A 26165-nucleotide genomic window follows, 5' to 3' on the forward strand; every position below is an offset into this window, starting at 1 on the left:
AGATATTGGAAAGGGTTGTCTTTGGGATCCGGATTGACAACCTCATTTTGTGCTTATTTGCATTTCTTCATTGCATATGTCCTGTGGTCTCTCAGGTCCCCACATTTGATGGCCCATGGGACATACACTTAAATCTTATGACCAAGAAACTGGTGTGTCCAGGTGGCTCATGTGTACTGGATTTGTGATACGTGAGCAAGCACATCCCTTTTCATTCTGATTTTGGTCCCAGCCCAGGTGTTTAAACGTCTTTACTCTATTTCTTAATCCAGTGATGGGGAAAATACATTTATTCTTCCACAGGAGGCAAATTATACAATGTATCATTACATCTAGGAAGCTGTTTCTCCCCTCCTACTTTCCTTTAGGAAATTTGGTCCCTGGACAAGGTGGTCCGCGTCTGGGAGGCATATGCAGGCTTGGAAGGTGCTGTAAAGGACATGACAACCTCCCTGAGAGCTGTCGCAGAGTTACAGAGCCCTGCCCTCAGGGACAGGCATTGGCACCAGCTGATGAAGGCCATTGGGGTGAGTGTCCTGGATCTCTGTGCAGTGTAATTCCTTGATTGCCATCTTCTGAAATGAGTGAAATGTTTGAAAAAGCCTCTAGTCATTTACCTGAGGCCAAATTCTTTGAGATAGGCTCAGTGGACTGGACCTCCAAAAAGCATAGTTTTCACCCTGTTTTATGTCTTTCTAGCTGTGTGATTTCAAGCAACTTGCTTAACCTCTCTAGTTAGTTTGTTTAATGAGTAAAATGAAGAATACTAACTGCTCTTATATATTAGAGGAAGAAGCAAATGAAATAATGTGAAAAGTTATTATAGAGCACCAAATGGTAGCAAAGAATCCTACTGCAGAGGGGACTAGAAGGCATAGAAGTGAATTTGGAGGGAGAGGGAGTTGTGACATTGCGATCCACCCTTCCCCCGCAGTTCACTGAGCATGGAGGCATCTTGATGGTCATCTGATGCTTTTAATCTTATGAAGACATAAAATGATTGTCATGTGTCTGTGACACTTGGGTTCTCTTTCCCTTTCTGTGTCTATTGAAAAGCAATTACATCTACCTTAAACTTGATTTAATTTATTCACTTCAGAAAAGGTGACCTTTATGAATTTAAAATACATAAAAGGAAGATCTGTCTGTGTGCCTTCTTCTCAAGCAAATCAAGAACTTGAGGTGCACACTGTGTAGAAAGGTTCTCATGATGTGAAGGAAGGTTGGAAGAATAGGGACACATGGGACCAGAGCCAGCCTAGCCTTTATGGCTCAACTCTAACATGGAGTCACTCTGGGGTCACTGGCCAGTTACTTGTTCTTTGTACCTTCATTGACTGTCCCATACAATAAAAATAATGCATCTCCAATTTGTTCACCAAGTCTGCATGACAAGCATTATTTACATTTGTTTAGGTCATAGATATGTAGTAAACACTCCACAAATGGTCCCTTAACCTGCTATCATCATTGTTATCATAGTCGTGATCATCATCATCATCATCATCATCATGATTAATTTCTCTAATCTTTTAGTCATCAAATATTTAGACCTTATAATTGATTTAATTTATTCACTCAGAAAATCTTTATTGAATCACCTACGTAGTTGATTGTGAACCCTGATCTCTAACCCCTTCTAATATTTCTACCAATATAATTTCATGTCAATTCAATCTCTGCCTGCCTGCTATACTTTTCTGCAAACTAGAAAAAGGTACTGTCTCTGGTAGAAAATATAGGAAAAAAAAAAAAAAAGAATTCTCCTCCAGGCTGCCCCCAGAACAGCAGGGCAGAGCCTGGGTTCAGTCTCCATGTGCCATTTGGGCCCGTATCCATTTCAGTGCATAAATTGCCCAACTATTCAGGGTGGCCCCATTGCACATCCCTGCTCATCCTTTCTCTAGGACAGACCTGATTCCCATCAGCTCTGGATTGAGGTCAAAAGCTCTACAGAGAGTGGCCGACTCTTCTGGTTTTCCCAGGACTTTCTAGGTACAGGATTTAGCACTGAAAGTCCCACATACTAGAAAAGTCCTCAGTCCTGGGAAAACCTGAATTAAAGTCTCCCTTATGCAGAGAAGTGGGGGGGTTCTAGGAAATAGTATAGGGTAGGGAGAAACAGGGGGCTGCAACTTCCAAGAAGCTGTGATTTGATATTCTTTGTAGGAGCAGGAAAGGAAATGGCTTTTCTGCAACCATGCGGCTGGGTCACCTCTCTCTTGCAAGGGACGTGGTTGAGTTTGGAAAGTAGAAGAGCCAAGTGCGTCTTAAGAACCAAATACTGGAGAGGGCTGGGGGGGGGGGGAACGTGTCAACAAGATAATGAAGAAATAAATGTGAATTATTTTTTCACATGGTAAGTATGAATAATGACTTTTTGTATTAGCGTATCTTTTTGCCAAGGAGCTAAGATTAAATTAGTGATAAAACTAGGTTAAATCACGGAAGCAGCTGGGAATTACGTTCAGTGAATAGGGTACTTCAGGAAGAAAAGACAAATGAGCTACTGCCTGATTCCTGGGACTTCAACCAAATTATAATAAATGAACAATAAGATCCTCTTTTTAAAAAATGGGTTTTCTGGGCAAAAGAGATAAGAAGCCTGTCGACAAAGGGAGGATCTGAGACAAAAGACAGTAGTTTAGTGTGAGTATGGTGGCGGCGTTGGCTTGTGGCCCAAGGTGCCTAAGCAACTGTGAGTTAAAGGACTGTATTGTCCATACTTTTCGGCACTCCAGGTATACCTGTGGCCCCCGTAAGTGTATTCTAGTTGTAATACATTCCTGTGGCTATTAGATAAAGGGAGCCCTCATAGATATGCAGTGTCAATTCTACTTTTTTTCCTTCCTAATCAGGTTAACTTTTCAATAAATGAAGCCACAACACTGGCGGATCTGCTTGCATTGCAATTGCACAGAGTGGAAGATGATGTCCGAAGCATTGTGGACAAAGCTGTGAAGGAACTGGGGACCGAGAAGGTAGCATCTGCAGGGCTACCCTGAAGAGTCTCTTTTCTGAGCCTACTATTGTTCTTTAGCATAGATGCAAAACTCGTTTGGATACCCTGGGATGTGAAGACATGAATCCCAGTTTGCTCTGCTGGTTGGGTGGGTGAGTTGGGCAGGAAATGTCATCATTCAGAAGGACAGTAAAAGTTTCAAACAGGAGGTTGGACCAATCGAAGACAGCAGAAAGCACTTATGTGTAGGTAACCTTTACTGGGAGCAAGTGCCATTCCTGGTGCTTTGTTTATATGAACTCATTTAACCCTTGGAGGTAGGTGATATTATTATCTCTGTTTTACAGATGAGGAAACTGAGGCATAGAGAGGTACTTTACCCAGATTTACATAGGGAACTGCATTTGACATTCAGGCACTCAGAGTACTACCTGTCACCTGTACTGCTGACTACTGTGTAAATAATGTCTACTAGGCCTGTAGGTAATCTTTTGAGTCCCCTCCTGCTTGCAGAGTCTTATGGGGAAGGACGTAAAACTCAGATCCAATCTATGTTTGGTATGAATGTGATGTTCATTCCTTTGGTGTGGTAGAATTTATTCTGCAAACCTCATCACCATTAATTATTTAGAGGAAAAAGGTGAGGCCAGTACTATTTGATATTACTCTGTTTTTTAAAAAATTCATCAAAACATTAAAAATAATTCTAGGCAATAGCCTAGATATTGATCCTAAATTAAACTTTGTATACATTAATAGATTCATGCTTTTGATTACCAGGTTATTACTGAAATTAGCCAGACCTGGGCAACTATGGAGTTTTCTTATGAAGTTCACTATCGAACAAGCATTCCATTACTGAAGTCTGACGAACAACTTTTTGAAACTCTAGAGCACAACCAGGTAAGGTGGACAGTTTTATGATAGATTTTTAATACTAATGAATGATTTTAGATTTTTTTCTAAGTTCTAATACTCAACATTTATTCATTCATTGAACAGCTACTTATTCTGGGCTCCACGTACTATACCATGTGGGGTCCGCAACTATAAACACTTATTTTTAAGAAACTTACACTTGAGAAAAGAAACAAATATAAGGCATCCAAAGAGTCTAATAAACATAGGCTTTCTGATTGGAGAAGGTGAAAATCTTGCAGAGGTCCCTAAAAGGTGATGGTGTGTAGGCTGAGCCTTGAAGGATGGGCTTGCATTCAACAGAAAAATAGACTTTAGAAAAGGATGTTTAGGCAAGGGCGACAATATTAATAGACTCTTGGAATGTCAGAAAGTATCTGTCATTCACAGTTATTTTAAGAATTTGTTTTCCTTGGATTATAGATTGTCCTTATGGAAAAATTGTAAAATAAAGCTAGAAATACAAATTGAGTACAGCGCATATGGTCTTGAATTCTAAGATGATAGGTGCTGGGATCTCTTTGGACAAGAAAGGTAGAAGAGATTATTTGGGGAACATAATACCTATAGTTAGACATAAAGCACTATGGAGAGAAACTGATATAGAGAGATGTCAGCATTATATATTCATGTGTTTAGTATGGAAAGTACTCATGTAAGGATGGAAAGTTAGACTAGAGCCCAACACAGAGGTTTAGTAGCATTGTAGGTTGAGAGGTCATTGTTGGTATCTTGAGAACTGTTGAGCTAGATAAAGAGGCATAGAAGATAAGCCAGCTAGCAAATGCCATCATTTCATTCTTCTTAAGTCTGAGTAATATTCCACTGTGAGTATATACCACATTTTCTTTATTCATTCATCTGGCGAAGGGCATCTAGGTTGATTGTGTAGCAATAGCTATTGTGAATTGAGCTGCTATAAACATTGATGTGGCTGTGTCACTGTAGTATGCTGATTTTAAGTCTTTTGACTGAGGATTGAGATAACTGAGTCAAATATTGGTTCCATTCAAGTTTTCTGAGGAATCTCCATACTGTTTTCCCAAATAGTTGTACCAATTAATAGTCCCACCACCAATATTTAAGTGTACCTTTTTCTCCACCTGCTTGCCAACATTTATTGTTTCTTTTATTCTTGATAATTGCCTGTAAATGGATGAAACTAGAGATTCTCATGCTAAGTGAAATAAGCTGGGGCAATCCCCCCAAACAAAAGGCAGAATGTTCTCTGATATGTGGATGCTAACACACAATAAGGGGGGAAAATGGAAGTTCATTGGATTAGACAGAGGGAAATAAAAGGCAGGAATGGGAATAGGAAAGACAATAGAATGAATTGGACATAACTTTACTACATTGATATATGAATATACAACCAGTGTAACTCCACATCATGTACAACCACAAGAGTGGGATCATAAGTTATACTCCATGTGTGTATAAGTCAAAATACACTCACTGTCATGTATATCCAAAAAGAAGAAAAAACAACTAGGAATTGAACCTTGAAAAATGCTGCATTTTGGTTTATAAGAGAAGACAAAAGGGCAGAGAGAGAGGAGGAGGAGGGGCCTGGGAAATAATAGAAATAGGATTCTATGGTATCACAAAGACCTCAGAATGGGTTTTTCTCCCATAGATTCATCACTTGGGTTGGGTTAAATACCTAGTGGAGGAGAATGAGAAGAGGCCATTCCACTTAGTGACCTTGTGAGATTTCAGCATCTGAATGTGGTGAGCAGTGCCAACCAAACTCCACAGCATGAAAGCAAGCCATGGTGATAAGCCAGCTGCAGAGCTTAGTGGTCACCTGAAAACAGAGGGCAATGGAAGCTTGAGGGCCTAGCAGGCTGGAAGGAAGTTGCTTTTATATTTTGGAGACTGAAGCACACACACATACATGCGCATAACTTTGGAATGATTAACAGGCAGGGACCGGGGAAGAGTGATAAAAGAGCAGTTTAACTCCTAGAGCTGCACCCAAGGGCTCCATATTTTCTCCTGCCTCCAAAGAGATGCGTGGTCTTCTTGTAAAGACATCAAATGCAGCTGCTTATATTTTTCTCTTTTGGGAAAAATGCTAACATGAATATTTACTACCATTAATTCACTCATTCAGTCATTTAGCAAAAGCTTATTGAATGACTATTCTGGGCATTATATGTCAGGTCCAAGAATCCAGCAATAAGCAGAATGATGCCTTCCTTGTGGCACATGGTCTACCAATTCCACTACTCACAGTTCTTTGCCTTTCTCTTAGGTTCAGTTGCAGACTCTCCTTCAAAGCAAGTATGTGGAATATTTCATTGAGCAAGTCTTAAGCTGGCAAAATAAATTAAACATACTAGACTCTGTCATCTTTACTTGGATGGAAGTCCAGCGAACTTGGTCGCACTTGGAAAGCATTTTTGTCTGTTCAGAAGATATTCGAATCCAGCTTGTGGAAGATGCCAGAAGATTTGATGGGGTAGATGCTGAATTTAAGGTTTGTCAGAGACGAGTTGAATTCTATGCTTGGGAAGTTTTCAGAACATTATGAAAGTTTTGTAAAGAACCATGATTTGGAGTATCAGACTTACAAAAATGAATGGATTTTTTTCATTTCAATAAATGAGGGTCAGGAAACTTTTTTACATATATGGCCAGGTAGTGAATATTTTAGGTTTTGCAAATCATGCTGCTTCTGTAGCATGAAGGAAAACAGACACTACATAAACGGGTATGACCATGCACTGAGAAAACCTTATTTATAGACACTAAAGTTTGAATTTCATAGAATTTTGATTTGTCACAAAATATGCTGCTTTGGGAATTTTCAACTATTTAAAAATGTAGAAACCATTCTTAGCAGAGTCATTCAAAAGCAGACAGCAAGCCATATTTGTTCCACGAGGCACTGATTGTTGATCCCTGCAGTAAGAAGGATAGGCTGAAAAGGGGAGACATGTAACAAATAATACTACCAGTTTGCCCCTGCTCCCATAAGAGTCATACAGAACACATGAAGATGTGCACATGACAATAAGAGGTGATTTAGAGATTTAGGGCAAAGAGCAGTAGCTGTACCATTTTTACAAATGGGAGTTAATTTTTTTCTTCTTTTTACTCGGGTACTCTTCGAGATTCTGGGGTGGGTGTGTGTGTGTGTCTCTTCACCTCCTTCCCTTCTTATTCCCTCCTATTTATTGTTTTAACAATTTGGTTCAAAAGAGAAATTCCATGTGGGCTCACTACCATACCATTTCCTTTGACCAAAGCTGTGTGTTTATACATTGTCTTTGGTTCACCTAAAAATTTAAAAAGCAAAAGCAGACAGATACAGTGTCAGGCATTGTTAGTCTCATTAACCTTGCTTTCTCAGTGTATGTTTTTCCTTGTTTTTTAATCCCCAAAGTGGATGTAGAATTTAGAAATTTCCAGTGTCCATGTTGTATTTTCATGTAGGAGTTAATGTTGGAGACAGCCAAGATAAAAAATGTCTTAGAAGCAGCCTGTAGACCTCTTCTCTATGAAAAACTTAAGGATTTACAGTACAGGTAAGTATAGAGCTATCTAAAGTGGTTGGTTTGCTTTAATTTTATAATTTTTCTTTCATACACCTAGAAATATTTGACTTCATATTATTGCAGGTTCAATCTCTACTAAATTATTTTCTAATTTTGCTCCTAACTATCTAGTTGCCTTGTAGATTTTAGATGGTATACCTATTGGGAGTTAAATTCAAATATATCCTGTTTTTTAAAAGAACTATTATAATAGTAAAATTAGAATATTATATTGCAAGCATTGATGCAATTGACCAATTCTTTCATCAAACCATTATGCAGCTATTAATTGAACACCTGCTGTATGCTGGGAAGTAGGATGGTACTCATTTTAGTTTGTGTATATTTTTTTTTATTAGAAATTATCCACAGAGAGCCTGCTAACACTTTAGAAATCCTTTCCTGAGGGACATTTTAAAATTCATTTTCAAATATAATTCTACAATAGTTACTAGTCACACAAATATTCTGGCTTTTGATTTAAGATGGGCACATCAGCTCCTAAAATGAGAGGTTTGTCTACAGAATTTACTCATTTTTGTTTAGCCAATAATCTTTAGGGATTCCGGGTCTCTGACTCATTTTTGGTTAGCTAAGGACAATAAAGCAGAAATGATTCTAGATCATATGACTCCATTGAGGACGTGGGAGGATGGAAGACAGTTGTGTTTTGTAGACATTCAATGTGGGGTGTGGCAGGAAGGACCCTTCAGCAGTCACATTTTACTAATGTACTTGTGCTCAGCTTGAACAATGCCAATGGGTGAAATAAACCCAAGTCTGATATTTAGCCTCAATTAAGGTGTGTGTGTGTGTGTGTGTATGTATGTATGTATGTGTCCTCATCCTCCCAGTTTGTATGACTTATGCATCCATTGTAGCAGGGTGGTGGTGTCGAGGGGGGAGACACTCTGTTCAACAGTGAGCTTGTTGTGATGAATGGACAGGTGAAAGGAGTGGGTTTGTTCTGTTGAAGTGTCAACAAGTAAATGGGCAAGGTGTGCTTAAAAAGATTTTTTCATTCATCTAGGCTTTCTCTTTGTGAAAAAGCTCTTGCTGAATACTTGGAAACCAAGCGTGTAGCTTTTCCTCGCTTCTATTTCATCTCCTCCGCTGACTTACTTGACATTCTCTCAAAGGGAGCTCAGCCTAAACAGGTAATTTTTTTTTTTTTAAAGTCTCACATTATACTGTGTTAGCTAAGGAATGCCCCAGTTTCCCTGTCATTATCAGGTGCCATCTGTCATGTCACATGTGCCAGGAACTAGAAAATCTGCAGTTAAAATTCTTAATGCAGCATACAGGATGTCAGAGGCTGTACTGAAAGAGGTCTGAAGAGTAACTGCCTGGTGTTTATTACAGGGGCAGGATATTGAGTGTGTGAACTTGGGGTCCTGAGAGAAGTCAACAGGGAGAAACATTGGCTCCAGGTTCCCCAGGTTCCAGGACAAGGCTGACGCATGTTGGCCAGGTGACCGCCTTCCTAGGGGAAAGTGGCCGCATGTGGGAACAAGATCATGGCTTGTACTTCCTTACCATTCCCTCAGTGCCAAAGAAACCTTCATAATTATTAAGTCAGACTAGACTTGAGTACTGTCATAGTTGGATTTGTATAATTTCAGAATCATCCTCTGTCTTCCCCTATCTATACAGAAATAATGCACCATCTCACTGATTCCTGCATCAATACTGAAAGCAAATAAAAATAGATACCATCTTTTACCATCTGAGGGGATAAACTGATCAGGGACAAAGTTTGTTCACATGTAAAGTATTCCTTTATGTCATCTTTTAGAGGATGTTGCCTCCCCCTTAGTCCTACCTAGTTGTCCCACTCACTTATTTTTACAGTTGTAAAAGCTGACAAAGGGGCCGTTCCTAGAGTACACTGTCATTGCAGATTATTTTGAAACTGAAGGTTATGATTTACCACTGGAGTTCTATCCAGTGGTTCTCAGGAAAAAAAAAAATCTTTAGGTATTTTCATGCCATTTTCTTTGGAATATGTATCTCTTTGCATCACAGTTTCCTGAATTTTGATGTTGTTTGGACGCAGACTTTATCTTGATTACTTCTTTCATGTTCATTTAACTTTGAATCTAAATTCAATTGGATGTCTATTGTTGCTTATAATACAAGTGAAATCTTGCGACTAGAGTTTTTGGTCAACTATTTTAGGGTCCCTTATCAGGTGGTGTTTTGTATAGTCTAATCCCCAGATGGCTTTGCATATAAATTCTAATTAGATTGAGTAGGAGCATACTACATCCATTCCTTACATATTTATGTAGCATGCAGTTAGATGGCCTCTTTTTAAAAAATTTTAGTTGTGTTGGGAATCCAGGCTTTGTGCATGCTAAATGAACACACTACAACTGGGCTACGTCCTCAGCCTTACGTGCTTTTTAAAACAAACAAAAACAACAAAATGAATTTCATATGTAATAGTCATAATCACACTTATGCCCCAATAATTCCCTGTGGGTATCCTCAGCAGGAGCAGCGGGAGAACTCTGAGGTAGGGGGTTTCATGTCCTCGTCCAGGCATTCCTGAAAACCTTTCAAATCCAAATATTTACTATGCCAAGCAAATTTCCCATATGTAAATCAGAAGAAAGGTGGATAAGTCTGTAACTAGGATGCCATTTCTCTTTCTTTTAATGATAATCCTTAAATAGTCTCGTGACTATTTTATTGAGCAGTATTAAGTTCCATGGAATTACAAATATTGAACAGTTCAAATTTTTCTTCAATTCCTAATCCCAAATGTGCCCTACAGAGTCTCCATGCACTAGTAGCAGACCCCTTTATAATGTCTTGGGCAAATATCATAATTCCCTAGTTCTCTTTTGATATTAGAAAAAATGAATAAATACCCAGGTGTGGCACACACCTGTAATCCCAGTGACTTGAGATGCAGAGGCAGAAAGATTACAAGTTCAAAGCCAGCCTCAGCAACTTAGCAAGACCCTGTCTCAAAATAAAAAGAACTACGAATGAGGCTCAGTGGTAAAGCATCTCTGGGTTCAATCCCCAGTACCCAAATAAATAAACCATAAACCAAAACCAACTTAGCTAGCTGAAAATGACAGTTCATCTCTGTGTGAAGACCAGACTTTTACTTATGCACCTGGAGTTGAAGATTGGAGGCAGGTGTTGATTCATTTGTCCTCTTTCTACCCATTTATCATGGGGAGGGTTTACAGAGCTGTCTGTCCGTTGTTGCTGTCCTCCGAGTTTTTTTGGTACTAGGGATTGAGCCCAGGGCCTTATTCACGCTAAGCTCATGCTCTACCACTGAGCCTCACCCCAGCCCATGTTGCCCTGTTTCCATGATTGTTTGTGCCTCTCTGGTCAGCAGTGACTATCCATCTTTGCAATCAACAGTGAGGAGCCACATATTGGGTCCCTTGTAGACTAAGCTTGAAAGTCCTCAGGGGGCAAAGGGAACCTCCTGCAAGGAAGGGGTAAAATGGCAGAGCCAAGTGCTGCCCAGCTCTCCTAGTTTTTGCCTGGGCAAGGTAACCAGTCTTCTTTCTCCCTTTTGCCTAAGCAGATGTCCAAACAAGGGACACACTGAAGGTTCACTTCTTGCAGGAACCAGGGTTTCTGTGAGTTGTTCTCCAGCTTCTCTCACTTGACTCTAGTGGAGGCTGGGAACCATTGCTTCACTTCCCCACAGGAGTTGGGGAAAGCCTGGGCAGCCCATTTAGGGATGGTAACTCATAGCTGCAGGATTCTGCCTTTCCTTTCTCCCTCCCTTTCCATACTTTCCAGAGAAGGAACTAAAAATGGTGGATAAATGAGCAAGCAGGGTATTGAAGTATTTCACCGACCCCTGGAGAGACTGACCCACCCTAACCCATATCTGCTGTCCTTGCAATGCACATGTACCTGATGCCTCTTTGTCCTTCATTGAAGTCCTAGGCTGGTGCTGGGGGAACAAATCACTCAATGTATTCTTGTCACCTATTCTCATCACCCTCCTTTGAAACCATTAAAAAATGTTTCATGCCTTAGCCAGGCAACATCTTGGTTCATGCAGGTTGACATGCATCCCTGACACCAAACTTTTTTTTTTTTTCAAACTTCAGTGGTATGCTTTTTTAATCTTTAATTCTTTTTATTTTCACAGCATGACTAGCTTATTTTACAGAGTACTACCTTCTCTCTTTCTCGTGACTTATTGCAGTGATCTGCCACCTATCTCATTCATAGTATTTTGCAATCATAGTCTAAATTCCTGGATTTCAAGTACATTCTTTAGTATTAGTATTAGGAATACTTTTTAATGAATAACTAGGTAATATAAGATGCTTAAAAGATTTTAAATCATAATCATACTGAGGTTAAATCATGGCATGGCAATTTCCAATGTCTTTGCCATGCTGATTAATACCAGCACTGGGCTGTAGGTAACACATTCATACAAGCAGGTGGATATATCTGCCTATTAGCTAAGCGGGTCAGACCATGTGGCTGTAGGGTAGACATGGTTTATGGTTCTCTTGAGCTGCCAGCTTGGAAATGATTACATTTCTGATAGTTTGAAATTTCGAGGAGAATCCTATTATTTCAAATTGTGCTTAAAATGTGATTTCATTGAGACCTTTTTTGTTATACTACTTAAACCTTGAATAATTCAAATTCAAATAAGATGCTATCACACTGTTACTGATGGTCCATTATTAGAAAATGTGTTCAGCAGCCTTTGTGGTGCAAATAACCATTTCAGAGTGATTTATTGGGGCAGGGAATTGAGAAAGAGCAGCAAAGGGCAATTTGTATCATCTAGAGGCCTCGTTGGCTTCCATCCCTGAAAGAATTGGTTCTGCAGGGTCAACGTGCATTCTTGGTCACTGACTGTGGAATAGTTGATGCCTTTGGCAGTTATGCGGGACAGCATGGTCTTGCTACACTCTCCTACCCTCTTTGCAATATCAGAATCAGTTTCAGAGCACCAGACAAGGCTTTTGCATCTCTGCCTTTTGTGCTGACATTCCTAAATGTGCTCCCTGTAGTGTGACCGAGATAACATGGCAACTGCTGCTTGTGGAGTAGCAATGCAATTTCCCCATAAAAGACACCCTTTGTAGACAGATAACTCATCTTGACATCTTGTGAATGACTTGAATTCTTCAGACCCCTCTCCTCTACCCTCCCACTCTCAATTTACGAGTGTTGGTCCAAGTGAGAGTTTCTGAAGTTAATTGTGGAATTTGATCAGCCTGTGCACATCAGCCAGGGAGGTCTGATACCACTAAAGCCTCCATCCTGTGAGCACAAGTTCCCAATTTAAGACACTGGGGTTGGAAGGAAGGAGCCATGCAGTTCGGTATGTCTAGAATGCCTTTGGCAATTATTAGTTGTCAGTAAGCTAAGATCGAGTTTTAAAGATTTTCTCAACCACAAACTCAGGCTGACCTCCCAAGGGCATGGATTATCTGAAGGACTGTGGGCTTAATATCACTGGTAAAACTCTCTCGTAGTTGCTCTGAAAATAAAACTTAAAGATGTACTTGCAGAATTCATGGGCATGGTACAGTAGCTTTGTGCAACTGGTATAAAGTTCTTGTGATTCACTAGTTGTGTTCTTTGACATTCTCAACCCCCCTTTACAAAAATATCCATGTCTGTTTTACAACTGAAGTAGTATAGTGACTAAAGTCAGATCAAATGACAACCATTTACATGCCTGTACCTTTCCAGGTTGTCATGCAGTGCCTTGGAATGGCTGACAAGCGAGTAGTTAAGACATTTGAATCTGATGATGTGAAAGGTCTTTTTTTTTTTTTGTCCTGGAAGAGTTTGCCCATGTTCTCTTCCCTTATCCACTCTGAGATCTTTAACTACTTTAAGATGTCTGACTTATGAAAAGCTTCTCCACAATGGAGCTATGCTGAAGAAAGACCAACTTTGGTGTCTGAGTATGACTCGCTGCATCTGTGTTAAGGGGTCATCACAAGTCACACATGTTATTAATCATTTGACAGGTGACAATGAGGAGCTGGCTTTTTAATTTAAGTAAGTTTCAAAAGATTCAAATTTAAAAACTGACATTCAGTTCAGTCATTTGAAAGTGTAAGTGTGTTCAAAATAACTTGGATGTACATTTGCCTCTGTATGTTTTATGGAACCTAAATATAGATCTGACATTCTTGATGAAAATTCCAAATTGGGGTACACAATAATTATAAAATACACACCTGGTTTCAAAGGCTTACTACACTATAGGAATGCAAAGTATTTCATTAAGCTTTATATTTCTCAAGTTAAAATAATAACTTGGATACACTAAGTTTAATATATTAAAATTTTTTTAGTTATTTTAATGTGGGAGCTAGCTGGGTGCAATAGAGCCTATAATTCCAGTGACTTGGGAGGCTAAGGCAGGAAGATCACAAGTTTGAGGCCAACCTGGACAACTTAGTGAAACCCTGCCTCAAATTTTTAAAAATAAATAATGAAAATGGCTGAGGGTAAAGCTCAGTGGTAAAGTGCCTCTGGGTTCAATCCCCAGTACCAAATTATTAACTTATTATTTTATGTGGGTGTTAGAAAGTGGCGATGGTAGAGCCAGGTATGGTGGCACATGCCTGTAATCCGAGCAGCTCAGGAAGCTGAGACAGGAGGGTTGTGAGTTCAAAGCCAGCCTCAGCAAAAGTGAGGTGCTAAGCAACTCAGTGAGACCCTGACTCTAAATCAAATACAAAATAGGGCTGGGGATGTGGCTCTTTGGTTGAGTGCCCCTGAGTTCAATCCCCATCACCCCCTCACCCACCAAAAAAGTTGCAGTGGTACAAATTGACCTGCAGTGCATTCTATAGAATGACTAAAAAATAAAGATAAAAAATGTAAAAAAAAATTAAAAAATACATATACTCAGGAATGCTTAATGTTTGCATCAAGGAAAGTCCTTTGAGGACCTGAACACTAATCTACATAAAAGGAAATCTGCCAACTTGTCTTTTAAGAAATCCCAAAGTTTCAGCAATGAGACAGATGACGCTCAACTGATACTTCTAATAGACTGTGAAAATTGGAATTCAGAAAGGTGCTTGTGAGAAATAGGATAAATATTAGGCCACAAGAAGCATGGCTGGATCTTAAAGGGGCCAATATCTAGACGCCACATCCTACAAGCACAGTGTGTTTTTACAGAAAGCTTCCATTTGGTTATCTTCAAGAGGGAGTAAAAATGTCTCTGCATTTGCATTCCAGGAATGAGGATGAGGGAACCCCTGCCTCCTCAGGCAAGGGAATAGTTCTCTTCAGAGAGTAAAGAGAAAAAAAGGCTCAAAATGTAAATGGTTAGGTGAGGGCATGCAAGAATGAGTTTTAGTTGAAAGGAAATTGATAAAAAAAAAAAAATCTAAGCTTTTCTAGAGGAAGTAGAAGGATGGAGGGATAACAGTTTCCTAATGTGGAGGAAGGGATTGCCCCCGAGTTTAGGTTAAGACTGAAGAAGGAATGGAGAAAAGAAAACAGAAAGAAATAGACCTGAAGATGGCCATGGCTTGACCATCTTGCCATTGACCATGTTTTCCTTCAACTGATGACAAGGTATAGAAACTGCTCATGAAAGTAGTTTTAGTCCCTGCCAAAGGAGAGCGGCATAATTAATGAAGATATCATATTCAAATGCATTCCTTTATTTAAAAAATATGTGTGTGCATGCATATAATATACATATCTATATGTTGTTGATGCACCTTTATTTTATTCGTTTGTTTATATATATATATATATTTTTTTTTGTTGTTGTTTATATGTGGTGCTGAGAATCAAACCCAGTGCCTCACACATGCTAGGCAAGCACTCCACCACTGAGCCACAACCCTAGCTCTGCATTCCTTTAAATAAAGCAATCTGATACATAGAAGTTTAGGTGTTGACAAGAAAACAGAGAATCTAGTTTTTAAAATAAATTTGTTATAAACTACATTTCTAATGGATTATCATTAATTACCCCAAACTGGCTAATACAGTTAATCACAAATTACATATATTTTGTTCATTTGGCAAATGTGTTGCCATTGCTTTGAATTCTATTGCAGTTCTGTCACCAGGATTTTCTCCATAGCCCATTTTTAAGCTATACAATTATGTCAGGGTTATGGTAATGTGGGATTAAACTAAAATATTGCTTTAATGTTTTGAGATCCAACTATAAATGTTAAAATTGCAAGGTTCTGCCAGCAAGGAGTTCTAGGCCCTTCCATCCTTGGTTTCGTGTCACTTAACAAAGACACTTCTTCTCTAGCTTTACATCAATAGATAAGGGCCCCTGGCAAAGGACCATTTCTTCTGGGAACTTCCTGAAAAACCAGACAACATTGATCTGTTAAAATGCTGTGAAGACCATTTAAAGAGCATTGAGAAAATCAAGGTTTTGGGGTTAAGGATATGAGCAGGAAGAGGCACAGTGAGGTCCACCTGCTGTGTAGCACTGCTTTGCCCTTTGAGATATTTGTTGATTCACAGTTGTGCTAGATCTACCAAGCTGATCAGAGCTTTCCTTAGTGTCAGAGAACATGAAAGGAGAAAAATAAGACAGTGAATACAGAGAGAATTGAACAAGAAGCAAGAAGAAAGGGTTTTAAGGTCATTTGGTTATAAATTTGCTGGGGAGGACGGGCATTTACCTTCAAAATTTAAAAAAAAAAATCATTTCTAAGCAGATATAAATCTAAATGTGAAAGATAAAACAGTGAAACAATGAGGAATATATGAGTCAGAGGACATCTTCATGATCTTGGGATAAGCAAAAATTTCTTAAATTGGACACAAAAATATTAACTCTAAAGGGCATATTTGGATTTGACTATGTTAAAAATTTTTTAAACTTGGGTTTATCAAAAGATATTAAAAGACTAACAATGCAAACTACAAATTTGGGAAAGATGTTGTAATATATTAAACAAAAGATTCATAAGCAGAATATAATTGCTACAAAGAAAGACAGATATTCTAGAATACAAGTAAGAAAAGGCAGAATACTTAATCAATTCATAAAAGAAGATATAGTCTAATGGATATAAAACATGAAATGTAGCTCAACTTCATAAGCAAGCAGAGAAATTCAAATTAAAACTGCAAGGATGGCCCAAGTTCTGCTTCTGGCAGAGATGGAGTAACAGGAAATGGATTTATTCTTCTGTCTAAAACAGACAAGAACTTTGACAAAATATATGAAGCAGCCACTTTCTAGACACTGGACATCAGAAGTAGAAGACAGTGATTCATAGCAGAGTGAGAACATGTGGAGTGAGCTCCAGTTTGCTGCTTTAAGAGAATTTTTAGACCATGGCATGTGAAGGGAATCCAGGAAGAATCCAATTTGGCTGGAATTTTCAGAGCAGAATACCAAAGAGGAAAGAGATCTCCAGAAACGTATGGAGAGGCTTCTTGGAATAGTCAGCAGAGTTTTTGATTTATTTATATTTTTATATATATATATATATATAAATAAATAAAGGGAGCAACCCAAGCCTGGAGAAAGATTCATCTGAGAGAATTAGAGAATTAATTCCCAGTGTTCTCACAGAGCTAGAAATAGTGCCTATTTCTACCAACTAGCCTGGGAAACCCTTATTATTTATGGATAGAGTATTGACAAAGTCTTGTTGGTAATGGGGAATAATTAGCCCTAGATTAAACACTACTCTATCCAGGTCAAACATTTTTTTCTACCAAACAAATCTTAATAGCAACATCCATAAGGATCACACTGTCTCCAAGTAATTTAACTCCTTCCAGAACAAAACTCAGGAATATAAGAATAAAAATATATTCAGCATTGAGCAGAATAGAGTTCACAGTGCCTGGCATCTTATTAGAGGTTACTGGGTTTGTGAAGAAGCAGGAATATTCACATAAAACCAGAAATCAAAACTGACCCAGAATTGAGACAGATATTAGTATTGGTAGACAAGGACGTTGCAAGTTATTACATCTGTATTCCATATGTTTCAAAAGTTAAGTAGAGAGATGGAAATTATAAGAAAGTTCTGGGTGCAATTGGACTTTATAACATGTTGAGGGTGGGAGGGAGGCAGGAAAGGAGACAGAAAAAATATTTGCAAAAAAAAAGGGAAAAAGAACAACAAAATTTAAACTTTTCAAATTGAAGGAAAGTATAGTATAAATTTACAGTTTCAAGGCACTCAATAGGCCCAAACACAAGAAACAACAACAAAAAGCATTGAATTGATGAAATTGGTTAAACCCAGTAATAAATAAAACTAAATATTGCTCATACAGTTATAGTATGTACAAAGGAACAAACATAAGGATTACGACAGACTTTGAATAGGAAACAATGGAGTGAGCAGACAATAGACAGCAATTTAAATCTGTTATAAGAAAAAGAATCTGTCAGCCTAAAAGTCTTTACCCAGTAAACACATCTTTTAAAAATAAAGGCAAAGATATTTTCAGACATTCAAAAGCTGGAAAATTTCATCAGCAAACTGGCACTACAAGAAATGTTAAAGGAAGTGCTTTAAGCAGAAGGAAGATGATACCAGATGGAAATCTGTATCTATGCACACAAAAAATATGAACATTGAAATGTTAACTGCATGGAACTAGATGAAGCAATGCACATTAGCCATCCTTCAGAAGGCAGATGGTATGGAAAGAGCAGAAACCTTAAAATCATATAGACACCAGTTTAAATACTGACTGTTGATACTATCTTGTTGCTTTGTTTCAGAACCTAAATTTCCTCATGTGCCAAATGGGAAGACAGTATGTACTATCTCTTTGGCTTTTAAGTGACAGATAAATAAACTGTATAAAGAAACAAGAAAAGTTCTTAGCATACACATAGTGTTGTAAAGATGATCACAAGTTCTTCCCCACCCTGTACCTGTACCCTTTCTTTTCGAAATTTATTATTAGTGCATTCATAGTCATACATAATATTGAAGTTCGTTTTGGTATAATCGTACAAGCGTGGCTTATAATTTGGTCCAATACGCTCTCCAGTACTTCCCCTTTCTCTCTTCTCCTCCCACATCCTTTTCTCCTTTCCTCTACTCTATGAGTTTTTCTTCTATTATAGTTTTTTTTTTTAAATTAGTGCATTATAGGTATACATCAAAGTGAAATTAACTCCCTGTGGTATATTCCTATATGTACCTAGGAAAGTTTGGTCAGACTCGTTCCACTGTTCTTTCCTTTTCCTGTCCCTCTTCCATTCCCTTCAGTCCTCTTCTCCTACCCCACTCATCTCTGTTCTATTTTCATTTCAATAGCTCTAAACTAGAAACAACCTAAATATCTCTTAACAATAGAATGGTAATTACATTGGGTGACAATCACACAGTGGAGTATCACATGGCAAGGAACACAGACAAGCCAACAATCTAGGCTATACCTAATAACATGAGTAAATCTCACTAATGTGATGTTGAGCAATAGAAGGTAGACACAACAGAACACGTACTGTGAGAGTGCTGTTTTGGGAAGAGAATGCCCGTATTTATAAAAGATAATGTCCATGTTTAAAGAAACAGTAATTGCTATAGATATCCAGACTTCTGTATGTTAATGTTCTGTTTTTTTGTTGTTGTTGTTGTTGTTGTTTGCAGGGGGTGCTTACTGGGGATTAAACTCAGGGGCACGAGACCACTGAGCCACATTGCCAGACCTATTGTATTTTATTTAGAGAGAGGGTCTCACTGAGTTGCTTAGTACCTCACTTTTTTTTGTTGTTGTTGTTGCTAAGGCTGACTTTAAACTCGCTATCTTCCTGCCTCAGCCTCCCAAGCTGCTGGGATTACAGGCCTGCGCCACCATGCCTGGCTTGATGTTCTATTTTTTAATGACGGTGGTTACAAGAGTTTTGTTCTCTTTCTTAAAATTTATCACATAGTATGCACTTTTTTTTTGCATTTTTCTTTATAAGTGTTTCAGTTTCCAAAAGTTTATTTGAAATATTCCAGCATTTGTGTTGGGAACACATTTATATAAAATTATACAATATATGCATGCCAAAGATTTTAAGGAAGAAACAGAATCAACCCCATATGCACTGATGTGTGGATATGTCTAAGTTATCTTAATAACTAAAAAATCGAATTACAAAATGCCATATATACTTTGATTATTTTTGGTAAAAACAAATCTAGGTTATGTAAGTAATTTTGCATTCATTTTTGGAAGTTTGAAAACAGTACAAATATATAGAAGATGAGAATAATATGCTTCTAGATGCTCTTTTTGAGTATTTCTAGTTTTTTATGTGTGCCTATGCTTATGTCCTAACATATATTTTATTAAAACTGGAATATTCCCCTATAATATGTTTAATAGCTATAAAAGTTTTGTTTTATGTATGTGCCATAACTGATTTAACCAGATTTAGACCTCAACCATGTTACATATCCTTATACCATCACCAATATTATTATTTTTGAAATAAAATAGAACAATTATCTATCATTTTAACAGATTAGTTTAATGCCCCCCTCCCCCTGGTGGTGCTAAGGATTGAACCCAGGGCCTCACACATACCAGGTAAGCACTCTACCACTGAGCCACATTCCCAGCCCCTAGCTTAAATTTTTATACATGTAAAAATAACACTCATATTCTATCTTATTCTAGAGGATAATATGCACAAAGATAGGATTGCCTACATTTGGTCATTATTTACGTTACAACTGTGAAGATCCTGACCAAATCGATAAATGAGTCAATGAATACACATCAGTGAATCCTGTGGTTCTCACCAGGCCTGGAGTGGTACCAGGCTCTTTGTATATTTCATCTCAGTTAATGACTAGCAGCATCTTTAGATAGATTGGACAAATATGAGACTAGATAGTAGAGACAAAACCATGCAGTTTGAAAATGTAATTAGAAAATGAGGTGATCTCATCTTCTCTGCTTTCTAGGTAAACAGCAGTTATAGGTCATGGGAATTGACCAAACATTTGATCCCTGGATTGGTTAGATTTTAAATTATAAAGTTATATATGAGAATGTCTCTGGCTCTATTGACAGATGGTATAAATTTTTACATTTAATAAGAAGTTCTCCAGAACTGTGCAGGATTCTAATATGAATCTCCACTACCAAGGATTGAGTAAATAACACAGTGCCCTGACAACACAGTTCACGTTTCAGACACTATGGTGAGTGGTCGCAAACACAAACGTCATTGCTAGCTCTTCAGTCCACAGAAGTCATTGCTAAATAATAGATGCACATTATGATCAATGACCAGTTATGTCCCATCTTCTAAATTCTGTCAGTGGTAAGCCACTGTGCATCTGTCATTTTGTTTACACACAGGCAGCGAGGCTTTTAGTTTGTGACTTCCTTGTCTCTAGGATGAACCCATGTGATGTTTTATAACAATAAATGATGGAAGGAAGGAGTAACAAAGTTGAAAGTATAGCAAAGATGAAACACTTAAGGCTGGAAGCAAAATTTGGATCAAACATTGATGGCATTACAGGAGAGACGGCCAATGGGGAAGGGTGACCTGCACCATTCCGCAGTCCAGATACACAGCGGGGCAGCGCACGTGCTGAGAATGAAAGCAGGGGTTGTGACAGAAAGAAGTGATCCCAGAAGAAGCCAACAAAACAAGGAACCCTCAAAAACCTCACTTTAAAGGAACTCTCAAAGAAATTTCATGACCCTGGAAGCTCAGAGAATAAAATGCTGGTGGCCAATCTAGATTTGAAATGAATGTGACAGCTTGCTAAGGCACAGAAAAGATGCTCATTCCCTATCATAAAGTTGTTCGAGGAGGAGGAGGCAAGTCCTATTAGTAAGTTACCTCCGCAAACTTTTCTACAAAGGAAAACACTTAAGTTTCAGTATGCTTAACATCTTCAATCATGGTGTACTAAATATTAATTAATAGTTTTTTCCATTGTCTATTTGTAACCAACTGGGAGATTTCAATGTTTTGAAGAAAAAAAAAACAAGAAAAAAAAAAAAACTTTAAAGGTCTTTGCACTACCATTAGTTGCCCATTGATTGTTGTTGCTCAGTGTGGTTTCAGCTGGTGTGGTCATTGTTATGATCCCACACAACTGTGGGAAGCCAGCCTTTCTGTATTCATTAGTATATAGATCCATCTAATTTACATATGTCAAGGGACCATTATTTCAATTTTCATTACTCACCTTTTAGACCCCACTTAAAATATGATGAAGCTTTGACTCCTTTAAGCGTTCACTTTTAATGTATTCTTTTTAGTCATAAAATAAAACATCTTTCCAAATATCTAGGAAGAAGGAATTTTAATTTTGTGAGAAATGGAAAGAGATGTCATTAGATACGGAATTAATTGGAGGGCAATAGGATCCATGTTCTTTTTTTTTTTTTTTTCCTCTTTTCTTTTTTAAAGGTCCCATTCTCTCAGACTTTAAATAACAGAATGTGAAAACATCCTACTTCGACCAGGCCAGCTATAAGAAATGGGAGAACTGCATGCTATGAGGTTTGCATTTCCTGGCCACTGGCTGAGTGACTATAGGGCCAGAAGTTATTTTGAAATTATTTTCTCACCAAAGCAATAATGTGTGAGGGTGTCTGATAGTTTAGGTCTCATTTTTCCTACAGCTTTTCAACTGGATATTATCTAAGCCCATTACGCAGTAGAAGCCATTCAGCATCTGTGCACTTCCTGGCCACTTCAGCTGTGAGAGTGAATTGTTAGAATATTGCAGAGACTTTCTGTGTATAAATGTCCTTTGGGTAATGCGCAGGGATGGAGGAGAATATGATAACCTGAGCATGATCAGTCAGCTACCACTCTGCCTACATTTAAAGGAAGAGAGAATCTCAAAAACTCATCTATTTTAAAACTTGGAAAACTTCTTGATATGATTTACTTGAACCCCAAAACTGCAAATACAGCAAAAACATAAAGGCTAAATACTTCAGAGATTAAAACACCCTTAAAGAGTTCTTTCAGATGTTGGTGTTCACCTGGTCATGAAAATAACTTACATGGGTTGCTTTTGTTTCTAGAAGCTGCTGTTGTATAGGTAAACAAGTCTGGTTAAACTGCATTTCAAGAAAAACTTGTTACAAACATGAAGCCCATATATTGGGAAATGTTATGAAGTTTCAAACCATCTGCTGATTATCAACAACTTATTTTTTTCTGTTGAGATAAAATTCATATAACATAAAATTAGCCATTTTATTTTTTTTCACTTTTTTGTTAATACATTCTATACATACTAGTGAGATTTGTTGTCACATATTCATACATGCATACCATATAAAAATAAAACTTGATCAATATTGTTCCCCACATTTTCCCCTGGAACATTTTTCCCCCCGTTTTTTTAATTGGTGCATTATAGTTGTATATATTGTTACATATTCAAACACGCACACTGTGCACAATATATTTTGGCTAATATCACTCCCCAGTGCTTTCCCTGCCTCCCACCCCTTGGTTCCTTTCCCTAACTGATCTCCCTTTGATTTTCATTAGATCATCCCCATCTTTCTTTTCATTTTTCCTCTCTAGCTTCTGTGAATGAGAGAGAACATATGACCCTTAACCTTCTGATTTTGGCTTATTTGACTTAGCATAAAATTTTCTAGTTCTATCCATTTTCCTCCAAGTGCCGCAATTTAATTTTTGTTTATGGCTGAATACAACTCCATTGTGTATATATACCACATTTTCTTTATCCATTCATTCCTCTATGGATATTTAGAATGGTTCCATAATTAGCTCTTGTGACTTGTGCTACTATAAACATGTATATGCATATATTGCTGTAGTATGATGACTTTAATTCTTCAGGCTAAATACTGAGGGGGATATAGTGAAGTCATATGGTGGTTCTATGCCTAGCCTTTTGAGGAGCCTCCATACTGATTTCCATAGTGGTTATACTAATTTACAATCCCACCAACAGTGTAAAAGTTTCCCTTTTTATCTACATCCTTTCCAGCATTTATTATTATTAGTAGTGTTGTTGTTGTTGTTTTTGATGCCAGGGATTGAACTCGGGGGCCTTAACCACTGAGCCACATCTCCAGCCCTTTTTACATTTTATTTTGAGACAGAGTCTCACTAAGTTGTTTGGGGCCTTGTTAAATTGCTGAGGCTGACTTTGAATTCACAGTACTCTTGCCTCAGCCTCCTGAGCTGATGGGATTATAGGTGTGTGCCACTACACCTGGCTTATTTTTTGTATTCATAATGACTGCCATTCTGATGGGTATGAGATGAAATCTCAATGTGATTTTGATTTGCATTTCTCTACTTGCTAATGATGTTGAACATTTTTCATGTATTTGTTGGCCATTTGTATTTATTTTAAGAAATATCTTTTTATTTCACTCACCCATTTATTAAGTGGGTTATTTGAATTTTGGGTGTGAAGTTTTAGTTCTTTATGTATTCTAGATATTAATTCTCAGAAGAGTTGCTAGCAAAGATTTTCTCCCATTCTGTAAGTTCTGGTTTCACATTCCTAATTGTTTCCCTTGCTATGCAGAAGCTTTTTAATTTGATGCCATACCATTTATTAATTTTGGCATTATTTCCTGAGCTTTAGGGGTCCTATTGAGAAAGTCATTACCTGTGCCTATATGCTGGAGTGTGACCCTAAGTTTTCTTCTAGGTGTTGCACAGTTTTTTATTTAATTCCTAGGTCTTTGATCCATTTTGAGTTGATGTGCAAGGTGACAGACAAGGGTCTAGTTTCATTCTTCTACATATGAATAACCAGTTTTTCTTGCACCATTTGTTTAAAAGGCTGTTTTTTCTCCAATGCATGTTTTTGGCACATTTGTCAAGGATATGACGACTGAAGATAGGTGGGTTTGTCTCTGTGCCTTCAATTCTGTACTGTTGATCTATGTGTCTGTTTTTATGCCAGAACCACACAGTTTTTGTTACTATAGCTCTGTAGTATAATTTGAAGTCGGGTATTGTGAGGTCTCCGACATTGCTTTTGTGTCTTAGAATTGCTTTGACCATTCTGGATCTTTTTATTCTTCCAAATAAATTTTAGACTCTTTTTTTCTAGTTCTGTGAAGAATGTTATTGGTATTTTGATGGGGATCACATTGAATCTGTATATTGTTTTTGGTAGTATGGCCATTGTAACAATATTAATTCTGCCTATCCATGAACATGGGAGATCTTTCCATCTTCTGAAGTCTTATTTAGTTCCTTTTTTTAGTGTTCCATAGTTTTCATTGTAGAGGTCTTTCACCTCCTTGGTTAGATTTATTCCTAGTGTTTTGTTGTTGTAGTTGTTTTTCTTTGCTTGTTTGAAGATATTGTGAATGGAATTGTTTTCCTGATTTCTTTCTCAGTAGATTCATTGTTGGTATATAGGAAGGCTATTAATCTTTGTATGTTGATTTTGTAACCTGCTACTTCATAAAAATTGTTCATTAACTCTAACAGTCTGTTGGTGGAGTTTGCTGGGTTTCTGTAATGTCATGGTGGTTGCTCTTTTTCATCTCTAATTTTATTAATTTGGGTTTTCTCTTTTTCTTTTGGTTAGTTTAAGGGCTTGTTTTGTTTTCAAAGAACCAACTTTATTTCATCAATCTTTTGTATTTTTTTTTATTCTCAGTTTCATTGATTTTGGCTCTGATTTTAATTATTTCCTTCCTTCTACTGGTTTTGGAATTATTTTGTTCTTTTTCAAGGACCTTGAGATGCATCATTAGTCTGCTTATTTGGGATATATCTGATTTTCTCACGTAGGCACTCATCTCTATAGACTTTCTTCTTAGCACTGCCATCATAGTGTTCCAGAGGTTCTCATATGTTGTATCACTATTCTCATTGGAGTCTAAGAATTTTTTAATTTCTTCCCTGATTTCCTCTGTTTGGAAAATACACTTTTGAATGACGAATGGGTCAATCTCCATGTGTTTTTATAGTTCCTATAGGGTTTCGTCTTGTTGTTTATTTCTAAAAATTGGCCATTTTAAAGTGTATGTTTCACTGCTATTTTTTGCTTTCTCAGTGTTACACAACCATCATCTCTTATCTAAGTTCCAAAACATTTAATCACTCCAAAATAAAACTTTATGTCCACTAAGCAGTTGCTCTTCATGCTCCCCTTTTCCTATAAGCCACCATTCTGCTGTCTGCATCTTTGGATTTACCTATTCTTGGTATTTCATATAAATGAGATGATTTAATACATGGCTTTTGTGAGTGGCTTCTTCCATTTAATGTGCCGTCAGAGGTAATGTTCATCCATGTTGTTGTGTGTATGTGTACTTCTTATGGCTGACCAATATTGCGTTGTGTATCTATATTGTAGTTTGTTTATCCATTCGTCCATTGATGGACATTTCAGTTTCCACATTTCAACAAATGTGAATAATGCTGCTGTGAACAGGGGTGTACAAATATCTGAGTACCTTTTTTTTGTCCTTTTAGGAGTACACCTAGGAATGGAATTGGTAATTCTATTTTTAATTTTGCAAAGAAAGCTGTTTTCCACTTAGTGGGATTTATTTGCTCCGGGTATAAGGAAGGAACATTTATTGTTCTCACTTCTGTTGCTTCCTCTCAATTGATCTCTGTCCTTTCTTTAGTACATCCTGAGACAGATGATGGAGTGACATGCCTGAAGATAAAGTCTGTTGTTTTTGCCTTCCTGCGTGTGAGTCTGCTGGGTGGGAGGCCTATTGTGGTCTGTGCTGACATGACTGTATGTGTGGTGCTGCTGAATCGGGTTGTGTTTGGAGGCCAGTTAGGTTTTAGGTTTTAT

The 26165-nt window shown here is 37.7% G+C and overlaps 1 protein-coding gene across 7 annotated transcripts in view; it reads left to right on the plus strand.

Annotated features, from left to right (window-relative positions):
* The window catches only part of Dnah11 (dynein axonemal heavy chain 11), a 305840-nt gene that overhangs the window by 63530 nt on the left and 216145 nt on the right, over positions 1-26165 (plus strand). For all 7 annotated transcript variants that reach the window (XR_007346137.1, XM_048799700.1, XM_048799695.1 and 4 more), the window contains 6 exons: positions 369-527; positions 2859-2981; positions 3743-3865; positions 6141-6365; positions 7325-7416; positions 8456-8582. Coding sequence is in view for 6 of the 7 variants with exons in the window: in XM_048799700.1 (XP_048655657.1) it covers positions 369-527; positions 2859-2981; positions 3743-3865; positions 6141-6365; positions 7325-7416; positions 8456-8582 (849 nt within the window). In the remaining variant the exon portion in view is untranslated. The remainder of the gene's footprint in view (positions 1-368; positions 528-2858; positions 2982-3742; positions 3866-6140; positions 6366-7324; positions 7417-8455; positions 8583-26165) is intronic.

This window comes from Marmota marmota, unplaced genomic scaffold (assembly GCF_001458135.2).
Source record: "Marmota marmota marmota unplaced genomic scaffold, marMar, whole genome shotgun sequence".
NCBI lineage: Eukaryota > Metazoa > Chordata > Mammalia > Rodentia > Sciuridae > Marmota > Marmota marmota.